Genomic DNA, 25,921 nt, shown 5'->3' on the forward strand with positions numbered 1-25,921 from the left:
AAAGATTTATGCACCTGACTAGCATGCCACTGTCTAAACAAGGAGTCTGCAGCAGCCAGGAAACGCCGAGGTTTCAGTTGAGACTTGTATCAAAAGGCTTACGCATGCATGCAACATATTGTTGCCTAGTGAATAATGTGCTCCAGCTCCTGTAACCAAGATATGCACATCACACATCCTGTCAACCTACAATGAAAATATTCAGCAAAACAAGACGGAGAAGTTAAAGAAGAGTGACAAATGGAGCTCGAAGAGGAAGAAGCTTTCGGTGTGGCTTTGAGGGACCCGGGGAGGGGGGGGGGGGACATTTACAAGAGCGACATTTGAAAAGGTGGGAATATGACCTTTATAACATGCCAAGCAATTAACCTGTGGAAGTCAGAAGGCATTGTAAAGCTATTCTGCTATGAAAGGCAGAAATAAACAACTCAAAATGTTAATTAAATGGCTGGGTGCACTCCCCTTCTCTAATTTTGCTTCATTAACGCACAGCAAAGGAAATGCTTATGTTATTCACCTTTTTTTTTTTAATGTGCTTCTGTGGCAGCTGCAACGTGTGTCCCGTGATTAAAGCTCAAAGAAAAAAAAAAGGTCTGCTTCATTTTCACAGATATGAAGCAAAAAGAGAGAGAGAGAGAGAGAGAGAGAGAGCGAGAGAAAGAAGTGATGATAAATAGTTTGAAAGTGGATTAAAGCGTACTCCACTTATGAGTTTGTGGGTGGCAAGGGTGCAAACATTGGGATGCACAGTGTGTAGCGTTTCAAATGGAAGTCTACAGTCTTCATAAAGAGTCAACCTGTAGTTTGTTTTCTTCTTTCTTTTCATACTGCTGTTTTTTCATTAGAGTGAGAGAAAATGACCCTCTCCACTGGAAACCCTCTCTGCTGATGCTTTAGTAATTGCTCAACAACGTTTTAAGAGTATTTTTAAAGTAAACACCTAGCTTACTTGCTGAGGTACAAGTGGGAAGAGTTGAATTTAATTGCCCCGCTCGATGTGTTCCAGTAGAAGTGGGGGACGTGCCGAGAGTTTATTATCTGAACTGTTGGCTAACTGTGATAATAGCCAGCGATGTGAAGGTGTTGTTTTTAACATCTTGGTCGTTTTCAACGGTATGTCTCCGCTTTTAGTTTTTTTTTCTACTCACAGTTTCTTTTCTGTTTGTTCTTCAGATGACCTTTGGGACCCTGACTCCAGCAGATGTGTGAGCCTGGGCTCAGAACCAGTGCGGACACTGTTGGTGTTAGATGACTCAGTGTGGGCAAGCTGCGGGAACTCTGTCACGGTCGTGGACATCTTCAGCCTCGCCACCCAGGTAAATAACTGAATCATCGAAGGGCACAAAATGTCACAGGTACCTTGTCGCTAAAATGGAAGAAGGGGTAAAGATGGTTCTTTACTGGAAATATGCTGCCATCTTAGCAACTGTTGTGAGGATGAAAGAAAATGCTCTAGTGGTTATCTTGAAAATTCCTCATAGAGCATTAAAAGGGTTCCAATGTTCTTAAGTTGGACTTGGTCGAGAGTTAGCACTTTCAGGTGATGAAATAAAAAAACTATTTATACATCAATTCAAGACTGATCAATGGATTACTGAAGTCTTGCAGACATTTACATTGAAAGAGGATTTTTCCTTATTACACTTGATAAATGGTCAACCTTTTTTACATCCTTTCTGCATTATTGCACAAAAGCCCCTCAGCAGAACTGGAGATTTCTTAGCTGTATCTTTTCCAGAAACCCATCTACAGACTCCAAAAGGACCATATAATGTATGTCAACTAAGTGTTCACTGCATAAAGACAAACAACAGTCAAAGCCCTCCTCTTTCAAACATAGGCAAGGCAAGTTTATTTACAGAGCACCATTTATAGATAATTAACTCAAAGTGCTTTACACAAAACAGAGCATTAAAATCATTAAATAAATAGATACAATACAATACAAAATTAATAGAAAAAAAAACAACAACCACTGATTTTACCACCTGTAAATTGTTGCATTTGTTTTGGGAAGAAGTCCAACACAACTTTACCCATCCAATGGGTTAGTGAGTATACTCATACCCATTATGCACCACACACTCTTGGCAACTAAAATAATAGAATAAAAAATCTGCCTCTCTCCATGAGTTTGATCAAAATCTAACGCCATGTGCAGTGGTAAACCCAACTTTTTCGAAATGGTACACCTCCAATTCCAATCTTAGATTCTGTTCACTGGAGAGATTACATCCCTAGAACTTGTCTCTGGTAATATTGAGTGATTTAGTGAGTACATTTGGGGCCGTGTCTTTGGCTGCCTGGCAATGTACCCAACCCTGTTACCTATTCTTGAAGCTGGGGGCCAACTATAGTTGTTTTATGGCTTTCTTGAACTGGGCCCCACATCTCAAGGCCCAGCAACCATTGGCTCCTTGGCAATGTTTCCACTCAGGACTGGGTCTAGAACTTGTCTTTGAGTAGAAATATATAATAATAGAGGTTATAAACAATATCCTTAAGTTTAAAACGTTTTTAATTTAGCAAGACATCTGTGCAGGTATGCATTTCATTGATATTCAAGGCTTGAGCCACATGCTAACTGGACTTGGTTAAAGGTCTTAAAGACGTTTCACCTCTCTTTAGAAAAGGTTCTTATTGCTAAACCTGCTGGTGGAGACAGCTAGAGATATACGCTTCCATGGATCATTAGTATGATAAAGGTGGTCCAATGGGAGTCTTTAGCTAAGCTGTTGCCATAGTTTCACACTCTCAGTTGTCTCTGAGTGGTAAGGGTCACAGGGTTAGAATTGGGCTGTAGTTGTATTGACAAATAGTTAAAAACAATATTTATTTATCTATGCAGCCTATCTATTTATTTAGAGAATGGACTCATTGAACCTGAGTAAGCCAAAAAAAAAGCTGATTTTAATTGGCCCTCCCTTTGCCAGCTGTTATTTTGTCATCTTAGAATTAAATATGACAAAATATATTGTATGGTGGGGAGGTGGTGTCTCAGACCACTACCTCTGGTAAAGGACGTTTTTTAGTTTCATCGACTTTTTTAACAATTCAGCAGTCTTCTCTGGCAAAGATGTTAACCTTAATGTCTTCAGAGAGTTTCCCTTGTCCTCAAGATGTACGTGGACAGCTGAGTCCTGACCTGAGGTGCTGACGATCACCTTACGTTTATGTACTGTAAGGGTTGTTTGGTTTCCCTTTGTGTAAACCCCTCCTACATTGCTTTGTTTATGCCTGGGAGTTTTGCCCTTGGGGTGTACAAGCTTCTTTCTCAGTATGTTGGATCTCAGTATGTTGGATCGTTTTCTCATATATATATATATATATATAGTTGTTCTTTTTTGGGGGCATTTTTGCCTGTATTAGATAGGACGGCTAAAGAGAGACAGATTTTACACTATTACAGCAATTAGGCTGTTCATTACCAGTATTTATACGATATCAAAGCCTCTTGTTCTAAAGGACTGTCTAACAAGCTGAAAGATGACCTTCAAGGACATTTGTTATGTTTCTCTTTTCTTACTGGCAAGTTTAGCTCCACCCGCCTGCCCGGCTGATAAATATTCTCAGTCTTCACTAAAACATGGTTTCATGCTTTAAATGGATGGCTTCATCAGTGAAAATGCCAGACAAGGTGTTTTTTTATTTATTTGTTCTTTTGTTGTGTTTTTTGCAGCATTTGAGGGAAAATTTACCCTCCTTTCATTTTCTGAAAAGATTTATGCACACAGCCTCAGAGAGCCAGCTTTCTAATCTGTGATGTCATCAAGATTTACTGCCTTGAAGCTGCTGTTAGGACAACCAATCAAAAGCTTTGTAGAGCCGTACAATGTCTGCCCGAGCTCTCCCACGCAAATAAGCCTCATTTTGCCGCTGTGCTCTGAGTTATGGTACAGCAATGCGCACTATTATCTCCAAAAAAATAAAGACATCCTGGGTGTTGTCTCTGTCATGCTTTGCATTCCCCAAGCTGTTCATCTGACCGCTGTGTCATTAGAGGTGTACAAGGGGGGGTGACTTTTCCGGTGGTAGTAGACAATAATGAGTGACAGAGAACAGGCTCTTCTGGGTAATATTAATATGGTATTCAGCTGCATACTGTAAACCATTAGCATTTAATTATAGCTCCCAGATGTGAGTGTGCGTAGCTGAGAAAATGGGTGTAATAGTTTTTTTTTGCTGAAAAAGAGCATGTACGCTAAGCAAACCATTCCTGGCTAAATATAAGCTGATGACATTGGAATATGATGCTGAATTTGAAAAGCAAACAAGCTATAATACAAACAATAAACTAAATGCATTCGTCTCATTTCCCACTTAATGAATTTGTTTTTCCATTTTAAATGAGCATTTCCAGAAAAAAAATAATTAGGAAAGTGACAACTGTAAAACATGCATTTAACCACGCATTTCATTTGCTATTGCAGATGTTTTTGTTGCTCTTATGTTTATTTAAAAGCAGCCCATAAAGAAAGCATACTGCAAAGAAGCACTCGATTCTTTCATTATGTTAATTATAATTTAAAGAGGACATATTATCCCTCTGTTCCACCTTTTCAAACAGTCCCCTGTGGTCTAAATGAAACATCTGTGCTGTGCTTTGTTCAAAATATAACATGGCTCAAGCACCAGAGGAGGTTTGTGACCCTGTATAAACCAGCTCTATCAGAAAGCTCCGTTTTGGTGTGTGTGTCTCTTTAAATGCATTGAGCCCTCCCCTGAGTTTTCCCAGTAGACATCACTCCTTCACTAGTGAGAATAAAAATGGCGGACCTGCGCAAAAAGATTTGATCTAGGCTGGGGGTGGAGTCCATGGGAGGAAACCAGGGGAGGGGAGGGGATTTCTTTTACCAAAATCCCACTGTGATGTCACAAGGAGAGCAAATTTGAAATGGAGCATTTGTCTCTGTGTTGTAAGACTTATGCAGACCACAAACAAAGGACTGGATGGGTTTATTTCACATTTTGTGGGTCGATGGGTGGTTTCAAAAATATATGTTCAAAAACACTGTCAAAGTGGATCATATTATGTCTTTAATATGTACATGTATTCAGATTTTTTGTCTTTGAAAAGTTGCAACAAGTAAGAGAAACGATCTGACAAATGTGTAAGATCAATGCAGAGACAGATGCTGATTGAGTCTGCTTCAGGATCCTCATAATCAGGAGGAAGCTGAGATAGGGGACGTCCCCTTTTTATTCCTTCACCTCCTCTTCCCGGCTGGTTTCCTCTGGAGACTCCTACTTAATCACCTGAATGGCCACGCAGTGCAGACACAGTTCTGGTTCACTGTATCTCCCACAGAGCCGAACAGGTCGGCTCTGGTTACTTCTTTGCTAACCTTGTCTTTCTCACTAATGTGGACTCAGGAGGGCGGATTTCATGGGGGCTGCGATGCATATCCAGGATCTGGAGAAGCAGTCTTTGGCACCTGTACCAGGAGATATGACTTGGAACCAGGCTTAAGGGCCGTGCGCTTAAATCCACTTTACTTCTTTCAGTTGTTTTCCCCTTGCTGATGCTCACCACTTTGTCAGATTTTCTGCTCTTGTGAATCATTTATCCGTGACTTTGTTGGACACTCTTGCCTGTCTTGTTTGACACCGATGATTCTTGCACCCTACTGCTTGATTTATTCTTGTTTTGTGTCTTCACGGTCAATGCCTTGATGACACAGTGTAATTTGAATATAACCTTTTCAGTCTGTTTTTGGTAAACACAGTTGAATACATTATTCAGGGTACAAAATATTGCCTGGAACACAAACCGAAAGGATCGTCACCACTTTAAAATGTGTGCGTACATTTATCCTATTCGATTGTGAAAACTCTGACCCGGGGGGTGGGGGGGAACATGAAATAATACTGCTGGCAAAACCTGAACAATAGACCGGCTGCTCACTACTGAAGGAACTTCAGGATGTAGAAGCTGTTTCATCAGTCTGAAAATGCAGATGTCTTGTAATCATCACAGAGTCTCAAAGTTTAACCTTCGACAATTCTAAATGTAAGATATTTGAAGACGGAAGTAAAGTAAAAGTCAGGGAAACAAAAGATTTAAAAGTATTTCTTTCTGGCAGTTTTTTCATGACAATTGCATCAAAAGATTGTATTCAAGCTTAAATTGTCACTCTGACATTACTAAGCAGATATCTGGATTAATAAGAGGATTCTAATCATAAGCTCTATCATAGCTAATACTACCTTGAATTCTTGCATGTATTTAGAGAGCTAGATATAATTCAATGGTGCCACAAGTCGGTGTGTCACAGTGGCCACCAGACCTCCACAAAAAAATCCAATGTCACCCAAAAAGGACAATCATCACCTCTTATGTAAACCCAACACTGAAAAACTTTGAAAAGATCCAAATCTGAAAACATCCAAAAATTAGTCATTATCACTGGAAACAGAGACAATAAAAATGTGTGCTGTCTGCTTATGATGGTTACTGACTACACAACTACAAAGATTTAGCATCTTCAAGGGTCACTGTCTACAAGAAAGATTAACAGGTACTCCAGTACACTTAAATCTTCCTCCAGACCACCTCTTCACTGTGTCCCGTTGATTTGGTGGGAACAAGATCAAGTCCAAACAGCCAAATATCATGACAAATTCAATTAAGAACAGAAGCATTGGGTGCTGCTTGCTGGAGTCCAACTCTGGTTTATCATCTACCTCAAATAATGCTCGATGACAATACTCACGCCATTGAACTGCACTCTTTGCATGAACCAAGACTGTAAGAGTCATTAAAAGCTTCAGACATCTTAAATCCTATCCAAATATCAAGTCAAGAAAAACATTGACACGGACTGAGTTTTTCTGCAGCATTGGCATCGCTTGAAAAGTAGTTTGGTGTAAGGCTGGAATTTCTAATTTTCTATCAATTGTTTGTTTGGTCTTATAGTCCATACTGGCATGTTTTCAGCTCCTGTTAGAACTAGAAGACCCTGTTTACAGAACAATGTGGTCATCCTTGTGCTGGAGAACGCCATTTTCTGGCATTTGAAAAAGCTGAAAATTACTTTAAGAATACTCAATACAAATCACAAAGAATAAACCCAATTTAAATTCGTATTCAACAAACTGAAAGAGGTCGGTATCAGCAGGGATCACGGTTAACAAAAACAAACGAACAAAGTAATTTTTAGAGGAAATTAGTAAAAGATCGGCCAATCAAAGTCATTCTGATTCTGCAGAAAGTCACTCAGTGGGGGTTGAGTTGAAAATGACAATACTGCTATGCTTCGTTTGATTTTAACACACATTATTTTCTTTAAACCTGCAATTGTGTCTTGGTTTAACAAACTTCTCTGCCTTGTAAGTGACTTTCTAAGAGCCAATCTTGGCATCATTTCCAAGCTTCAAATCTTCAGCGCTTTGCAGAGGTCTCAGTCACTCCTATGTAACCAAACCTTAACAAAGTAGGACACGCATGGACATACAGGCTTTTATCAATACTGACTACCAATGCCTTGTTCTTTCCTCGTCCCATTACTATTTCTTTTTCCTCCCGCTTTTTTTCGATCACTCACACATCCACTCCACTCCCTGGATGTAGCTCTGAGTGGAAATGTGGGCTCAGTGCTCGGCAAAGGACAAAGACACCTTGTCACCTAGCGTAATGAAGGACTAATGAGCTGTTCAGAGCAGCTGGAGTGTTTGTGGCTTTAGGTCCGATGTTATTTCCCACTGCTGGCAGAGGACTTACGGAGGAATGTTGCTGTTAGTGTGACACTGCCGAGTTGAGAGGAAAGGGCACATTACTACTGTCAAGCTCCACTGACCACCTCATCTCTCTGTGAGCTACACTGGATCCAGCAGGCTAATACCAGGTTGTTGATCGGGGTTAACACTTGTGGCTTGTGCTTCTCCTGTTTTGACACTGTGAGACGGGGGTGTTGAAGGCTTGCTCTTTATTGATAAAGTCTTACGAGGTTTCTGTTTTGCAATCTCGATGTAAAGGTGAGTTGATTTTTACTTCAAAATGTTGGTAATCTAAATTCCTTCTCCAGCCAGATCTTACATTCTAAATTATTTTTGAAAAGTCAGACCAATAACCATGACAACCAGATTGATATCTCTGAGTGCAGTCATTCCAACATGAATTGATTGTGGAGGATTTGCACAGTACTGAATGGGTTTCTTGCCAAGTGTGGTAGGAATTTGTCATGATAAATGTGCTTTCCATTATGGGGATAAGACTTAGAAAACTGTATTCATCCCAGAGCGCAGTCCGGTTCCACAGTCCACCCAGACCATGCATACAACAGATGGAGTATGTCAGAGACAACAAGCAAATCAGAACTCCACAAAGAGTCATGATGGGAAGAATTTGTTATTATAATGTGCAACAGAACTTTTCAATGTGAGACTGAATTATGTTCACTAAGTGGTTCTCGCACATTCAGCAACAATTTTCACCTTTTTCAACTGTATATGGTGATTGAACTATTGGACAAACTCCCCCTGCTCTCTGCCTCGCGTCTGATAACCTGCATCACCTGACACGTGCTCTAGCATCAACCAGACACACGTCTTCCTCCCTCCTGTCATTGCATTCACTGAGGTGTGATGTCTCATGTGAAGTATGAGCTCTTTCACACCACAGTTTTAATCTTTTTTTTTTTTTGCATTGTTTGAAGTCGATGTCATTTGCTATGCAATTAAAAAGCCTTGTCATACAGCCATGTCACCTGTTATGATAAGAGAACATCGAGTGAAAAGTTTTAAAACTCGAGTTGTGTTATTTGTGTGTCTTTATAAAACATACAGCTTGCCTGTATGTGTCAGACACGGCATAGATAGACGGTAGGAGGTGGGCCTGGGCTGTGTGTAATTACAGAGCAATCTGGCACTAAAATTCCCTTCAAATCGGCCTCTGTCAGGTTTTCCTCCGGCCATGTTGACTGAAAGATCTGCGTTTTGTCATCTGGTCTGCACTTCTTGGTGACTTCAAAGAAGCTTTCTTTGCTGGCTCCTCATGCACTGACTTGAAAACCTGGTCCTCCTAGTCAACAGCTTTTGTGCCATCTGCGTAAACACAATGTATCCCCCCAGGGGCCCTGGACATCCAGTTCTGGCATTTTCCAAGTTTAACTTAAGTTTCCCAACTTTTGCTTGAATGCTAACGGCTACAACGAGGAAAACTGTCCATCAGAAAAACTTCTCCAAACGCAGAGAGTTCATGCAGAGAGGCTTGAGGACATCTGATGGAAAATTAGAAAAGATTGTTTCGCTAAAAAAATTGCTCGGTGTTGCCACGAAAAAGTATATAAAAAAAGAGTCGTACTTTTGGAAATTCAAGTGTGGCCTGGAACCAGAAACACACGGTACATGAACTTTAAGTTTCACCCAGGCGCAACATCAGGTCACGGCAGTGGGGCTGAACAAGTTTGGAGGAAGATGTATGATTTGCAGCTTGTAATGTAGTCATTAATATCACTCAGTAGTTTTAAACTCAAGTTCAAAATTAGGTTATCTGACAAAACATATTTTGCCGCCAGTGGGCTTATCAATGTTTTCACCAAAGGACTCAGAACTATATGGAAAAAAACACCAAAAACAGCCTGGAGTGGGAACTGAAATCAATGATTTAGACACTCATTTCAAGCACTTTTTAAGATCCCTGTGTTTTGCAGTCAAATGAGTCTGTGTAGGCTCCATGTAGTTTCCAAGAAGCCTTCCAGGTGGTTTTGAACATATGGTGAGCAGGATGGCATGAGACAATTACAGCATGTCGGCCATGTATTAGCTGGAAGTCCCTTTTAGAGCCACCACGCTTGATCATGATTAATGTGATGATAATGTGTCATATACTGCAGGGTTGTGTTTTCCTTTACAAACTTGTCAACTCATTTGAAATGCGATGGGTTATTAAAGGTGAAATTTTCCATTTTAATTATGAATATCTCATTTTTATGATGGCTGGACTTAAAATAAACACACAGAGATGCATTGCCTATTCTTTCACAGGCAGAGCATGCACCATGCTGAGTAGTCAATTAAGAGAGAAAACACATCAAAGTGTTCTTTCCTTTTCCCAATTCCAAACAAAAGAGGGCCCACTGGCAAGGGCGCATAAACAGGTGGTAATCCCTGTCCGCTAGTGCACTTTGGTTGAGGTGTCGGGGGGGGCGGGGGTGTTGCGTTGCGGTCTCATCTTTATCCACTCTTTCTCACTGACTAATTGCCCAGCCTCATGCAACTCATGCTCCGACAGTGATATGAGTTCTAAGATGATGCCCAAACCAGTCCTTGTCACGCCTTGGACTGCAGGGGCTGCATGTGTTGCCATGATAAGGCTCATTGCATTTGGTTCAAGCTGCTCATTAAGACTGGGTGCCTGAAACTCTCTTTTACCATTGTGCTGGTAAAAAAAAGATAGCAGCCAGGGAAATGATGCAAAAATATGACTAATGTGTCAGGGACTGTGTAAATTACAAAATTAGGAGAAACTGTTAAGACTTTATTGAAGAATGTGGCGCAACAGCTGAAGTTAAAATTCAGGGCTTGGGATATGCCCCGTGTTGTGAGCATGAGCGTTAATTTGTTTTGATATAAATCACATCCTGATAAATCACCTGTGAACTGTCTCACTCTAATACGCATACCTATGTTTACCTATATTTTCATACCTTCAGAATATTCCAAAAGCATTTTCCACAAGGGATGCACCGATGCATCGGTTTCAACATCAGTGATTAGCCCGGCACATTATTTTTATTTTTATGTGTGATGCTTTTATCTATAACAACATTTTGTTCTGTTTTCACTTCACAGAAGTTTGAAGTCCATCCAGACCCGATGGTCAGCGTTGCACACATGGCTTGTGCCGGTGGAGGGGTGTGGATGGCGTTCTCCGAGGGCTCCTCCATTCGTCTCTTTCATACTGAAACTCTGGAGCTTCTGCAGGAGATCAACATCTCAACACGCTCAACGCTGCTGAGCACCGGTACGCACTCATCTCACACACTACACTGCACACATTGTACGTTTGGTTGGTGTGCGATTTGCAGGTGATCAAAAATGTTGTGAATGATGACTGGTGCAAACCTTGTGGGGAGGCGCTGGTATTGAAATGAGGCTTTTGCGTGTTTTACTGGTTCATGTCATGGGTAGTTTGGATGGAAAGCAGGATGACTGCAAGCGCAAATTTCAGTTTTTGTCAGTCTTGGTAAATCGCACTTTTTGTGTACTAAATTAACTTGTTTTCATTTTCTCCTCCCAGTATTTTGCACGCTCGGGCTGAAACGCCCCATATATTCATTAAGGCAAACGTCTTAAATGGACAATGTGTGTTATCTTGCACATTTAAAGACGCAATCCTCAGTGCTTGCGGTTAGTAGATCATTTTGCACATTGGTTAATACACGTTTCAACACACACACACCTTTAGTAAATCAGGCCCTCAGTCTTCTTATAGAGAGGTCAACTTTTACTCTAGTGCACCACAAACACATCATTTTATTCATTCATTTTATTTGAAAAAATAAAATAAAATTCTTGTGACAATTACTGGTGTCAAAATTCTCTCCACAAAAAGCCCCACTTTGCCTCTATTACATCAGAGCAATGAGAGGGCAGTATTTTAAACATTGATGGTGCTCTCCTCCCCCGAACGATATTCTTGTCTCGTCCAAGTTGCTCCTAGGGTCTCGCCCTCCAGGGACTCACCTGAATAACTATCCATCTCAGGCCTTCCTAAATCCATAATAAAGCCGTGGGGTTAGAGGCAGGGATTAATAAAAAAGAAATCAAGTCATTGAGGAGCACTAAAATGGCAGCTTTAAAGATTTTCATACCGAGGGTTCCCATGGGAACACACTTGTCTTTCTTTATATGTCCATGTTTCTCTTTCTATCCTCCTGCTTTTTTTTTTTTTTTTACCTCTGTTTCTCAACATGTACCTCCCCACTCTCCACTTTGAGTTGATATATTCCTTTTTCGATTTGGCCCACTTTCTTTCTCCTTCTCGTCTGCTGTGCTTTAAAATCCTCTCACCCCTGTTTCACATCTCACTGCAGTATGTTTAGGATGCCACAGATCGCCCATTACTTCCTTTCATGATGGATGAAATATTTATCAGCCGGTGTTGGTGTTTGTTTCTATTTTAATGGGTGAAATACGGTAAACAAATTAGATAGCAATGAAGCGTAGCTAAAAGTGCCTGCTGGTGAAAAGTATAGTACATATGAATCAACATCAGCTCCTTTTAAACATGTTCAGGCTGTAACACATTCAGTGCATGTACGAACCTCAGCTTCAGCAAGTCGTATAAATGTTGCATTTCTCTTTCTTGTGAAGTCACACCAGGCTGTGATTGATGTTTTTAGAGCAACTCTCAGAGCTGTGGTAGTGCTTTAGCTCATCAGGAATTAAAACAGGGCTTCTCTTGTGACTTGAGCAAAAAAAGAAAGGAAGAAAGTTTTTTTTTTTTTTTGTTCAAGGGGAGAATTTTAGAAGAACAGACTTGGCCATGGTGTAGGAGGGGGTGTTACCTGTGACCCACAGGTCATTTTCACCCAGCGTCAGTGCCTCCACTTGAAATATGCAGCACATTGGAGGGTATAGGGTGGTAGCCTCAAGGCCCCGGCCCTCTGGGAAGTACCAAAGAAAATAGTTTTGCGGCTCATGTCTTTCGAGATCCACCAAAGGAAAAAAGAATCTCTGACTCAGGTTGTGATTTGTCGAGCTCACAGGAGACAAGAAGATCCCTTTGACACTCTGCAACCGCAGATAATGCACACGAAATCCTGACAGATTCCCCTCAGTCAAAAGGGTTCCTGCTCCTGTAGGTTTCTCCTTGACTTATGCGAGGACATGCAGTAATGATATACCCTCTAATCCTCTCCCCTTAATGTGATTTATCCTCATCAGGGAGTTTCTAGTTGCAGTAAACAACAGAGAAGTTTTTGAAGCAGAGAAAACTGCTGATCTCTTCCCTACTAATGCCTTTAATAGTCCTATCCTGAGGGTGAAAAATAATATTCCAAAATAAACTCCTTGGTGACATATCAGAGGGAACATTTATCTTTGGAGACATCTTCTTTTTTAAGGCAAATATACCGGCTCCCATGATACACCAACTACACACTCTAGAGTGTGTGCATCTCTGCAAAGGCTGCAAGATAGCTCAAGGTTCAGCTAAACCTCCATAATCTTGAGTGCTTTAGTCGTTATGCTGCTTCATAGTCATTCTTAGATACAATGCCTGGCGCCCACATCTCCTGACAACCTTCAGATTTCATGGTAACCCAAGAGTGGTTGTTCAGAAGTATCAGTCCGCCTCTTAAGCTCTCCAACCAAAGTACAAATGCAGTCTGAGGTGTTGTGAGGAGGTGGCCGAGAGTTTTGAGATAAAGGACTTTTTCAAGGCTTTTTTGTGGCATAAAGTGCCAAAAAGCTGCAGTTCCCGGATTGGCAACTTGAGGCTGGCTCCAAAAGTGAGTCGGTTCTGAGTTGGCCCCATATAAAAAACCTAACTTTGCAGCAGAATTAAACATATTTACAACCAGGTAGAAGATGCATTTTGGACTTCATAGCTTATTTCTTTTTTCATGGCAACTATACACTGTAAAAAAATAAAAAATAAAAAATAAAAAGTTGAGATTCCTCACTTCCAAATTTGGTCATCTGGCCCCCCCAAAAAAACAAACACCAAATAGCCATTTGCCAAACTCAGTGATTCATAAAACCAAGTTGTGATGTCACTGCAGCTACATCAATACAATTAATACAGTCCAAGTACAACAGAGTTAAAAATGCACTTCATTATTAAGTCTGGTTTACACAAGCACCTCCAAGGTCTCCACATAAAAGCTTGTGGCTTCTGTGTTTGCTGACTGTCCTCCTCTGCTCTGCCTCCTCTTCTACACACAGCATCAGCTTCCTACTCGCTATGATTCATCTCTGCACAGTGACATGAATTAATTAATGACAATGTTGGGCCACTCATGCAAATCATCATAATCTGAGCATCACACTAAACAAACACATAAATTCAGCTACACGTGTAAATCAGCATTCTCTTAGTTGTGATCAAATGAGGGTTGGTGTAATTCAATTATGGTTGCCATGGATATTATGCCAAATGGTTCTATAGATAAACTAGGCCACAGTGGGAGCCAGGAGCCGAGGGACCACAGAGAGAATGCAAAAATAAATCCACAACAAACACTGTTTTTTTTTTTTTTCAGCCCTTTTGTGAAGTGGAAACAAAGCATGTGCATGTATAATAAGGGAACAATTATCCCTCTTCCTGTCGCAAATGCTGTGCACACATCAATAGAAACTGCAGACCAGATATTGTGTGTTTCCCTAACGCACCATTCTCGATCACCAGATGTGAAAATGAAAAATCAGTGCCCCGAAGGACTGGAAAATCAGTCAGAATTGCATCATATGTCAAGTTAATAGAGAGCTGCAAAAAGCAATGTTACAATTTGCTCATCAAAGTTTAACTATGATATTAAGTTATTCAAATGCGCGCGAGTTAAAAGCACAGATCTCTACTTTTCTAACAGTTAATGTTGAAGCTGTGACATTAACACACATCTCCAAACACTAAATTAACACCCTGTGTGTCTTACTCAGATACAAAAGATACCCTTAAAGGCTTGCTATGCCACTTTTAGAGCAGATTTTTAGACCCCAAAAAAACAATGCTATCTTTGGCCACACCTCCTTTACCCCTCAGCTCCCCGCTCCCCTCCTGCCTGCACCCCCCCCCCCACCCCCCACCCAATCTCGGAGAGCAGCAGAAGCCAAGTGCTGCGATAAACATCTGAAAACAAGATTCTGCGATCAATTTCAAGTGACAACACACATCTCCAAGTTGATACGGTTGTTATCTGTTTCTTTGTGGGTAGCAGAGAAAATGTTTTCTGCAGTTTGGAAAGTCTGCTGGTTCTCCTTCAGTTGAACTCTTACGATGACACTCTGTCATTATTCAAGATTATGTTTATTTATCATTCTTCTCATGTATCTGCGCACTTAAAAAAGATTAAATGCTATTCACCCAGCCCAAAGCAGTGTGGCAGAAAGATCATGCAACATATAGTCACATACATATACCTAAAAATCTACTATGGAATAAAATCAGTTCTAAAAGTACGGTAAAACAGTTTAGAAAATATCAAGAAAAAAGAAAAAACATAAAAAGGGCAGACAAGAAATAAAACATGCAGCATACAGTTCGCACCACAGCCTTTAAATTAGTGTCTGAAGTGGATTTAACCCTTGAATCATTTTCCCTGAGTTAGCGTGCGCAGTCTCTTTTCCCCCACGTAGTCGCAGGGCTAACGGTTAGAGAGGGAGGGGTTCTGGGGCGCAGTGGTTAGAGCGCGCGCCCCATGTATGGAGGCTGTGGTCCTCCAGGCGGGCGGCCCGGGTTCGAATCCGACCTGTGGCTCCCTTCCCGCATGTCATTCCCTACTCTCTCTCTCCCTGATTTCCGACTCTATCCACTGTCCTACCTCTCCAATAAAGGCACAAAATGCCTAAAAATAAATCCTTATAAAGAGAGGGAGGGGTTCATGAGTAAAAAACAACCTGTGAGACGTGTTTGAGCCTCTGAGTGATGAACAAACGAGCTGAAGGAAGCACCGTCCTGTCAGTGTGAACACAGAGCTGAGTACAACAAACCCAGAGGGAGTTTGACTCTTTTTAGGCCGTTATTTTGATAGATGACAAATGTAACCATGGTGATATTTGACATTTGATATTTGAGTGTGCTTTGAGTGACATGATGTGCGACCGATGATTAATCCTTTTAGTTTTCTCAAACGTCCGTTCACCCAGCATGGATCTCGAGGTGAATTATGTTCACTTGTATGAAATGAGAGTGTTGTGACGGAGGCGTCTGTGCTTGACGCCGTTATGAGTATGTGCTGGGCTGCTGTATTGCTTTGTTTTAAAGTGAATCATACTTGCATGATTCAAGCTGATTGAAGTCCATGAGTAGAAGGCCATCTCTTACTGAAATAATTTCCCTTTCATCAAACTTTGGATGCTATTAAGAACTTTAAAGTTAAAGGCAGGGTTGATCATTTTTAAAAATTAGTATGATTTAGAAAGTAGCATTCCCTCAGTGCTCCGTCTACACCACCCTCCTCCCCTCTGTGCTCCCTCTAAAGCCACGCCCCCTCACTTACATGCACGAGCGCCGTTGCTTCAGAACTGGATCTCAGCTCATCTCTAGCATTGTGTAGAAACTACGTCGTCTCATGTCTCATTCAGCTATGAGTGTAAACTCCGTCATGCGCAATGAGAGTGGACTAGTGCACGAGGTAGAAAACGAGCAGGGAGAAAGGGAGGCTCTGATTGGTTCATCAGATTGGTACCTCATGGCAGACATTGGTCGAAGTTTTTACACGCTTACAACTGCTACAGATGACGTATTTTCTTTGTTCCTTTTTTCAGAGCTCATGAGTTATTAATGTCTGTCAGGACCTAAAGACAATTTCAACCAAAAAAAGGAAATGACCAACCCTGCCTTTACAGAAGTCTTTTTACTTCACTTTTTCTGATAGAGATTTGTCCAAATGATTGAAAGACTTTCCTGAACACAGTCAAGTGTGCCACATGGTTTGACATTTTTTCAGGTTAAAAAAAAATGTTTGTTGATCTGACAAAGAAAAAAAAAGTTGCACCAAAACTAACCAAATGTCATGAAAATATCCATCAAGCAGCGTCTCCACATGCTCACACAGACCTTAAGAACCCCTGCATGATGTCAGCCTCAGCCCCACACGGCCTTCATATTCTGGAGGATTATCATGGATGCATTTGAAGAAGCTTCCTGGGTGTCTGTCATGTTATCAATAAAAGATAACTTCCCTGCATTTCAGTTTTGCTTTGTTCAGTAGGAGGTGAATCTTTGAAGCTCAGTATTTGAGGAACCACTCAGATCTGGAATACGTAAAATACATAAAGTTCACAGAGTCCTGCTTCCTACATCGAGAGTCTGTGAGAGTTTTTCTTCAAACTGGGTCAGCAGCAGGTAGACAAATCCAAGTTTTTCACAATCTTACATAACTCCCAGCACTGTGTGACAGAGCTGTGTATGTGCTGAGCCTGCTGGATGCAAAGATAACGCAGATTACCTGCGATACATTTAATTTAACCTCATGCAATAAAGCATGTTTGTTAAACTTTTGCTTATAATAAAACCTTCTTCAAAGTCTGTGCCATTTTGTAAAAAAAAGATAGAAAGACAGATAGTTCATAATTCACTCATCATTGACTGTTTAAAAAAAAAAAGATTGATCACAGAACTTGAATCAAATCAGAAACTATCACATATAATTAAATATGTTAATTTTCCACTTTTCAAAATTACTTAATAACATAAACATTTTTGCGGTTGAAGTAAGGAAAGACAATTGTCAATCTAAAAAACTTTAGAATAAGTTTTTTCTTTCCTATTTATCTGACTTTACTAAAAACACAGACTGATTGAGGCACCTGATATCAGACAGACGATGCCGAGATAAACATTCTGATCTCGCAGAGTCTTGCTTTGAAAACATTAAACTATAAGAAGTGACCCCAAATCGTCTCCATGACGACGTTCAGAGGAGATGGAACAGCTCCTTCTATGTCATCAAAAGTACAATTCTTATACTTCAGTTTAAAAGATTTAATTTGAAAAGCTCACAGTTGTAGCTGCTTCCTGTTGACACAATATTGAAATTGCTTTTTCTTGGGAATGATTTAAATCTTTACAAAATTTTCTTTGTTTATTTGGTAATATTTTTGAATAAGAAATGAAAAGCTGGGTTAACTGCAGCTTTGTGTAGCCTTTCACAAAATACCAACAATATCAATAACACTATTAATGATGATAAAAAGCAATATCAGCATCGCCACAAATGTATTGGAATCTGTTTGGAACAGAAAAAAAAACTGGATCGGTGCATCTCTTTTCATGATTGTCTTGCTCTATAATCCCTTTTCTAAAATGTATAGTATTATTGGCCACATGTATTCCTTATAGGTTCCATTAGTCCAGTGTAGTTCCCTCTCATTGTGTAACACAGTCAGTGATGGTTTCCTTCTTGTGTCTTTGTGTTTTTTTTGTATTTCAGGTCAGAAGAGCATACGAGTAACGAGTCTCCTCATCTGCCAGGGGCTGCTTTGGGTGGGCACCGCCCAGGGCTTAATCATCACCCTTCCAGTTCCCAAACTGGAGGGCATCCCCAAAATAACAGGTATGGATCAGATCTTGGGGGGGGGGGGGGGGGTGGGTCAGAAGAAAAGCAGAGTGTTCTTTTTCTTTTTCTTCCTGAAAATGACTGTGCACATTATTGAGGTCACACTTCACATTTTTCCGGCCGCTCTGGGAATCAGTGCAGATATAGCTGTGTATATATATTATTCTCGGGTAATTTAAAAACTGCCCGGCAGCGATTTGTTGATAATCAAAAGTGAATGAGGTTATTAAGTTTTCCACCTACACAAATTGGACGTCATGAACGTCTCATTCAAAGCTACTTTATTAAATAAATGTAAATACAACAACACATATAGCTACCCTTGTTTCTTTTTGCAGCATGAGAAAATAAAAGGTAAATACAGTTAAGTGTGTATGACGTACGGTACCATCCAGAGTGTGACTGACGCAGAGGATGGATGTAACAGAATAAGAACACCATGTCACTCTACCTATGGAGGTCGACATGTTTTAAATTTAACCCCCTGCATTTCAACAAAAACATATGTTTCTTTCCTATTTTTAAAACATACATTTGACTTTAGCATTTATTTAACTCACTGACATATTTTCATTCGGCATCGTCATGCTCGGTCCTTCAAATATCAAGATAGATTATAATCCTTAAAAGATAGGACCACAACACATGGAAAGTCAGATGAATTAGCATATCCATCAGTGAATCGCACTTAAACTTAAGAAGAAGAAACGCATCAAGACCAAAAAAAGACAAAGAGAAATCATCTTCAGCCAGAAAAGGGAGCTGTTTTGTGACGGGGAACATTTGTAACTGAACCCCCAAACTTCACGGATGGAGCAGATTCAGAGCAACACAACGTTAGCCTCCAAGCTAATGTTCATTGTACTTACTGTGAAGTTCTTTCATTTGATTTGAAGTAATAAAATAAAAAAAAGGAGTTAATTTGAACAGAAACCGTAAGCGGACAGTATTTGAATTCTGCTTCCAGGGGGCGCTCAATCAAAACAACCTGATTTAACTGTGAACGACATGACCTCAGCCTCCTATAGATTTCCTCCCTGGATGATATTTAAATCTTCTTTCTGTCTTGCTGCTGCAGGAAAGGGAATGGTGTCTCTGAACGCTCACTGCGGGCCTGTTGACTTCCTGGTAGCGACCACCAGCTCTCTGTCTCCTGACCTCCTGAAGAGGGACTCTGTGGGCGATGGCCCGGACTCCGCCTGCGGAGGCGAGGACCGCAGCGACACCTCCTCCCAGGAATCCCTGCAGCAATCCGGCTCCTACCAGGGCGAGGGAAGGGGCAAAGGGCGCGGCGGCGTCCTGCTGCAGTACAAGCTGCGCACCACATCGGGACTTCCGGGGCGGCCCTTAACGGCGCTGGGCGACGAGGCCTCGGACTCCTCCCTGGAATCCCTGGAGCACAGCGTAGAGGACGGATCCATCTACGAGCTGAGCGACGACCCTGAAATGTGGGTGCGAGGACGACCTTGTGAGAGGGACGGGGGACGCAGAGACAGGGTGATCTCTGCGGCCGTTATCTCCGGAGGGAAGGGCTTCCGTAGACTGAAGGAAGGAGCGGCGGCGGCGAGGACAAGCGGGGAGGGTTTGGAGAATATTCTTATGGTTTGGCAGCTCCCACTGACAGTGTGATTTGGGTAATATACGGCAAGGTGATGTGTATTTATAGATGTCTGGACAGCTTAGCCTCGAACCACTCGTTCCATAAATTCAAGGGATTTGAATACATGATGAGAAGGAGTTGCCGCGGTTACAGGCCTTGACATGCTATAATTCAGCCTGTGGAATAAGGACATATATACTGTTTACTAGAGGTACCGTCAGCCTATAGGACACTCTGAATGTTGAGGACTGTGTGTCATCATCTCCCCCGCAGCAGCAGCAGCAGCAGCAGCAGAGGCCGACACAAATTAGCTCCCTGTGATTGTTTTGATCGGGTTCCTCTTCCTGCATTAGTTAAGACTGATACGCCTCAATTTAACCTCATCATGGCTGCGATAATGTGGTCCGCCACATTTATTTTATGCGAAAGGACTTGTGTGCGAGCAGCCATGACAGCTCGGCTTGGAGAGGCAGCCGTTTTTTTGTGGAATGTGCCACGCTCGGCAGAGTCGGAGATGGACATCTTTTATCTGATCCTGAGGGAGAGATCCCATCTGTTTGGAGCGGAAAGCTGGGGACTTCCACTGCATCACAAAGCACATTAGCATCACTTTATTAGCTTCGCCAGCCTGTCTCTCATCCCATACAATGTGAATGTACGATACCTTCTTTTGTGTCTCCGAAAATTCAATCTCTGCTCTCTTTTAAAAAAAAAAAAAAAAAAAAAAGGACAGAATTTCATCTGTTTTCCTGTTTCGTTGCAGCTGTTGCAAATATGATTTGCCGGTACTGGAGATGAGTCGCTTCCAGGATGCTCATGCTTTTATTTAGGAGGGTCGTGTAAGTCCACACTGGCTGCAAACTGCTTTAACAACAAATCGATTTTAAAACAAAACTTACGAGGGTCAAAGACGTTATTGCTCGACATCACAAAAACCCATATTTGTGCTGTAGATAATCCTTTAAATATCACAGATTTATTTGAGGGAAACAAAACTTCTCGGTGCCAGATGTTTTTTTTTTTTTAGTATCATCTCGCCCTTGTACTTTAAAAGCCAGATATCTGTTTCATTATTCACTGTCATCCATCAGCGGGATGGAACAAAGTGTGTGCGCTGGGTTGTTAATGCAGAACTCGCATTACCTGGAAACCCCAGTTACACATCAAAAGCAGAGCTCCATAAACGGATGATGAAACAGAAGCTGTGCAGCCGTCCAAACCGCCATCAGCTGTGTTTTAACAGAGCCAAGACACCTGAGAGAGAGACACACATGAGCATGTTTACAGTCATGTTCACTCTCAGTCACATAACACAACAATACCCTGATTTAAAGCAGAGTGTCCCAATACGGAGCATTAGTCTGTATTACAATTAACAGACAGGGGGGGCTTCGGACCACAGGAACTTTTTCATACTTCTAGAAACTGTTGGAACCCTCCCCCCTTTTTTTTTTTTTTTTTTTTTACAGATTCCGCACCGCAGGAACTATGAACTATTTCAGTCCTAGAACCCCGTTTAGAGGAACCTTTTTAGCTCCTGCTTCAGAGTAGGTACCATGGAGGTACAATTGAAGACACAGTTGAACTCCCTGGTGGATAGTTCCTCTTCAAAAAGTCCCCAGAACTGTTTGGTCTGAAAACACCTGCTGACGATGTACACTGTTTGAGTCATGTTAACTCCCGTCCCATCAATGTTAGTCTTCCCCTGTTTTCATGCTAAACTTTGGGAAACATGTGGAGTTTAATGCAGACATTAATATTCTAAAAATCAGGTTGTGAGTTTGCAAGTAAACAACTAGAAAGCCCTGTCGGCTTGGAGATTTCACATCTTACTTTGTGGATGGTTATCACGTCTTTAAACGAGAGCTGCACAACTAATTGAAATGTTATCAAAATCCCAATATGGCCAAGTGCCATATTCTCACAAAATAAGTGTCAAATGTGTGACGAGACTTCAAAATCATGAAATACTGAAGTGTTGCAGAGATGCTTGTGGCACCAAATCTTATTCTCCAGATGTAAAAAAAACAAAAACAAAATTTTGTTATTCTTCAAAACCACAAACAAAATTTACATCCTTTACATCAATTTCCTCAGTGAAAATAATCATGCAAAAATGTCATGTACGGAATTATTTCCTGTAATAACAAGTTTTTTTATTTTTAAATTTTTTTTGGGGGGGAGGACAGCTGAAGAGAGACAACAAATATTGTGAGAATAGAGAGTAGGGGATGACATGCAGCAAAGGGTCAAGGTCGGTTTCTCTTAGGGCTTCTGTAACTATGACAGTAAATCATACCACATTTCAAATATCAGTCATAATAATCACAGGTTGTTCCTTTTCCTGTGACGTACATCCCTCCTTCAGCTCATACAGAGTATGCACGATACGTCTTTAACCTGTTAGGCTCATAAATCTTTTTGTAACCACATGTGAATAATACAAAAGAACATTACTTTGGTGCTATGTAAAGCTGATGTTTTTCCCCCTAACATGTAAACATGAGTTTAAGAACACAGGGAACAGTATGCCGAATCATCTCGCTGAAATGAGAACCGCTCAGTCGTACTTCTAGGCTCATGAAAATAGCCTATTGACATCTGCAGCTCTCCTCCGTCTTTTCAGACAAAAGGAGGAAGCGCATTTCAGAGTGCTGACACGGTAGGTGGAGGCCACACGAGTATCCACCGCTTTGTGGGTTTTTCAATAAAGCGAGCGATGCTGAAGGTTATTGTATATCATTTTTCTCAATGCGCGGATTCTCATCTTATCCCTCCATCACAGATGAAGCAAAAAGTTCATGTTTAGTATTTCCCTGAGGCACATTCCTGTTTATTTTTTTCCTTTTTTCCCCTCCTCCTCCTCTTCATCTCAACTCAAACTCAAAAGTATTTAAATATCAGCCGGACGCAGGAATCACAACAAAAGGATGATTTAAACTGTCCTTAGAAGCTGTCATCTAAATGTAAATCTCAATGTCATGTAGGAAATCTCCTCGATTTCATGTACAATTCAATGCTGCTGGGTGTACAGCAGCTCCAACGGTCACTCTCCTGGTTTTTCATTCAACCTGAACCAGCAGATGAGTGTGTTTCTGCTCCAACAGGTGGAGGGAATAAACATGATTTAGTTTTCAAAAGATGCCAAACAGTTGGCATTGAGGAATTGTAAATGTATCTGCTAACAGCTGACATTCATCTCTAAAGTGTAGTGACCTTCGATGGACATTTTATTTGCTTACACTTCATGTGTACAGGTATTAAACATGCACTGAATATGAATACTCCTGAATGATCGTACTGTACTACTAATGTCAATGTTGTCGTGCTAATTAAATTTTAATTCCCTTTTTTGTAAAGAGGACTCTGTAACAGTGTTGGTGTTTGAAATGAGCCTGTGTAAGGTGACGCTTTTACATTTATGTTTCTGTGGTGTTGATGGATAAGATTGATCTTATATTTAAGATGACATAATACACTCTCCTAAATTTGTCTGCTGAGATCTGGGAATATGGCTGACAGTCGCCTCTCCCAGATTAGAGAATACAGCAGCTTTGTTAGTGACTCAAAGCGTCAGCATATGATGTGAAGGTTCACTCCGCTCTCCTGTAGCGTCTTGTTTGGATGTGCGCTTCCTGAGGTCATCCCTATGTACCCTCTTTTCTACGAACCCCCACACCCCTCCCCCACCATCAAATTTAGGCCCTATGTTTCCTCACTCTGATGTTTCAAAAGTGGGTCTCAAATCTGTTTTCAGTGGGCTATTAATGTGTGCCTGGAACAAAAATTGTCAAGTGCTTTTTGAACCCATTGAGAACCACTTATTAAGATGAAAACCATTTGGTGAACCAGATTTCAAACATGTTTTAAATTGATTTGGTGATTCCTTGGCGTTTGCTCAAAGCCTCAAGTGGACACTCTAGGAACTGCAGTTCGTCGCACTTCTGCAGTGGCTTCACTTTTTAACACTGGAATTTGCCGCTTAGCTTAGACAAACTATGATGGTTTCTCATAGTTCTCATTTTAACTCGCTTGATTGTCTTCTTAAATGGATTCTGATGTTTTTTTAAGCCTTAGGCCACTGATCAAGTTGCCATATTTCATGTTCTTGGAGTACGAATTTGTTAAACATAGAGCATATGATAGCAACAATATCTGTGAGGAACAAAAGCATTAAAACACTCAGTTTTAAATAAACTTGACTGTACAAATACATCACAAATTTGCCAGGAATGCCTGAGCCCTGGTTAAAACCTGTGTGATAAATCGCTCCTTTCATGACACACCAGACGTGACTATGCTGTTGCTTTGTTCCCACATCTCAGCAATCACTTTGAGAGAGTAAAAAAGCAAAATAAATGAAAAAAGGCAAAATAGCCATGATGTATGTAACAGAAGTTGAAGAGGATCTATTATACCAATTTCCACCTCTGTATCTTTATTCTCAGTTTCAGCTTGAGCACTTTTTATTAATTACAGTCTGGGGAAAAAAAGTTTTAAATCTGAATCAGCTGCTCAGTTCAGCATCTTTTCAAAACATGCCAGTTTTCACTCCTTGCTTTAAGTCCCGCCTCTTTCTGAAACTCTCTTTCTGATTGGCCAGCTGTAGCCTGATGTCAGCTCGTTACAAGAGTTTAAAAAAAAAAAAACTGAGTAGAGGTTGCTACTGAAACCAGAATTGTAATATTTTATACATAAAGATTGAAGGAAACACATAAAGGGTCCACTTAAAGTAAACAACCTTTTGAAGGAAGAATGTGCAGCTTTTTAATCCAGTTGATGTCGCTCTTGAGCGTCAGCATTAAACCAAAACAAACTGCTGTTTGGTGACACCTCCACTATTCTGAAGCCTCCGCTCTCTTCCAGCGACACACCTCCAACCTCTCTCCACTCGTGTTCACACTAAGGCGTTATGAATTAGAACGCACCATAATGAAGTACCATTAAGAGCAAGCGGCAGACAAAGTTGTCCTTTGCTTGAGCTGCGATTGCCTGTGGCCTGCATTGTTGTGTTAGCATGCTAATGTTAGCACACTTTGATTAGATCATATTTTCATATTGCACATAAATTGACACAGAATAACCGAGATCTAAAGACACTTACATGAAAAAGGAAATAAGCAGTGAGTATGTTACTCTTCAGCTTTAATACACAAGGCCGCGCCGTCCATGCAAACATGATGTAAACAACACAATACAGCTGGTGCTTCTCACTCATTGTAGACAGTCATGACTCAGAGAGACATTTACAGAGGATATACAGAATTTCTGCTGTATTTATGTGTCAAGTGTTGCACATCCTTCCTTTAACGTTTCAGTATTACCCTTTCCTACATGCTGTCAGAAGCACATGGGAACACAGCGCTCATTTCCTTTTGGTACAAACTTTAATGTTCGATGTCTAAACTTGTCTAACAAGCTTACTCTGAATTAAAAAAAAAAGCTCTTCAAACATGTCTCCTCTTTCTTTATTTGTGATGATGATCCAGTTTATGTCGTTGTGTCGTGGAATGATTTTGGTTTTAGTGATACAGTGTGACACGTGATACACTCGCGCTTCTTCCCTGTGACTTTACAACAGAAGCTCCTGTCTTTGATGCATTATTTGGATTATCCCATCACTTTCTCTTTTCTGTGTTTGTATATTCATATTCAGTAGGCTTATCTCTAAAAAAAAAAAAAAAAAAACATGACTCTTTTCTGTAGAGTGAAAATAAGAATAGTGGTGGAGTTAGAGCCTTTTGTGAAGAGCGGCTCCATCCAGAGACGGTCCCTATGGGGTAACACTGTCAGTCTGAATGGGATATCTCCGTATCAGCAGAGTGCAGAGCATTAATGTACAGCTGAGTGGAGTACAGGTACACTCTGGCTGCCTTTCACATCATTTGCATAAAGCCCGCTGAGCTTTAATGGTATTCAATGTCATGACTGAGCTCTCGTCTCAGCTGTCTGGAGAAAACCAGGTCTCTGCTGTACTCCAGCTGCCGATTCAAAACACCTCCAGTTCAGCCAGACAACTCACATTTGTGTTTGTTTAAAATATTTATGGCAGCAGAACATAGTTTATGAGGCTCCGACCTCATCACTCCTCAAAGTT

The 25,921-nt window shown here is 40.9% G+C and overlaps 1 protein-coding gene across 3 annotated transcripts in view; it reads left to right on the forward strand.

Annotated features, from left to right (window-relative positions):
* The window catches only part of arhgef10la (Rho guanine nucleotide exchange factor (GEF) 10-like a), a 147,406-nt gene extending 122,130 nt beyond the window's left edge, over nucleotides 1-25,276 (forward strand). For all 3 annotated transcript variants that reach the window (XM_065955063.1, XM_065955064.1, XM_065955065.1), the window contains 4 exons: nucleotides 1,174-1,316; nucleotides 10,792-10,963; nucleotides 18,099-18,221; nucleotides 19,303-25,276. In XM_065955063.1, the coding sequence (XP_065811135.1) occupies nucleotides 1,174-1,316; nucleotides 10,792-10,963; nucleotides 18,099-18,221; nucleotides 19,303-19,853 (989 nt within the window). In that variant the 3' untranslated portion in view covers nucleotides 19,854-25,276. The remainder of the gene's footprint in view (nucleotides 1-1,173; nucleotides 1,317-10,791; nucleotides 10,964-18,098; nucleotides 18,222-19,302) is intronic.
* The last annotated feature ends 645 nt before the right edge of the window (nucleotides 25,277-25,921 follow it).

Source organism: Labrus bergylta, chromosome 5, assembly GCF_963930695.1.
Source record: "Labrus bergylta chromosome 5, fLabBer1.1, whole genome shotgun sequence".
NCBI classification, from domain to species: Eukaryota; Metazoa; Chordata; class Actinopteri; order Labriformes; family Labridae; genus Labrus; species Labrus bergylta.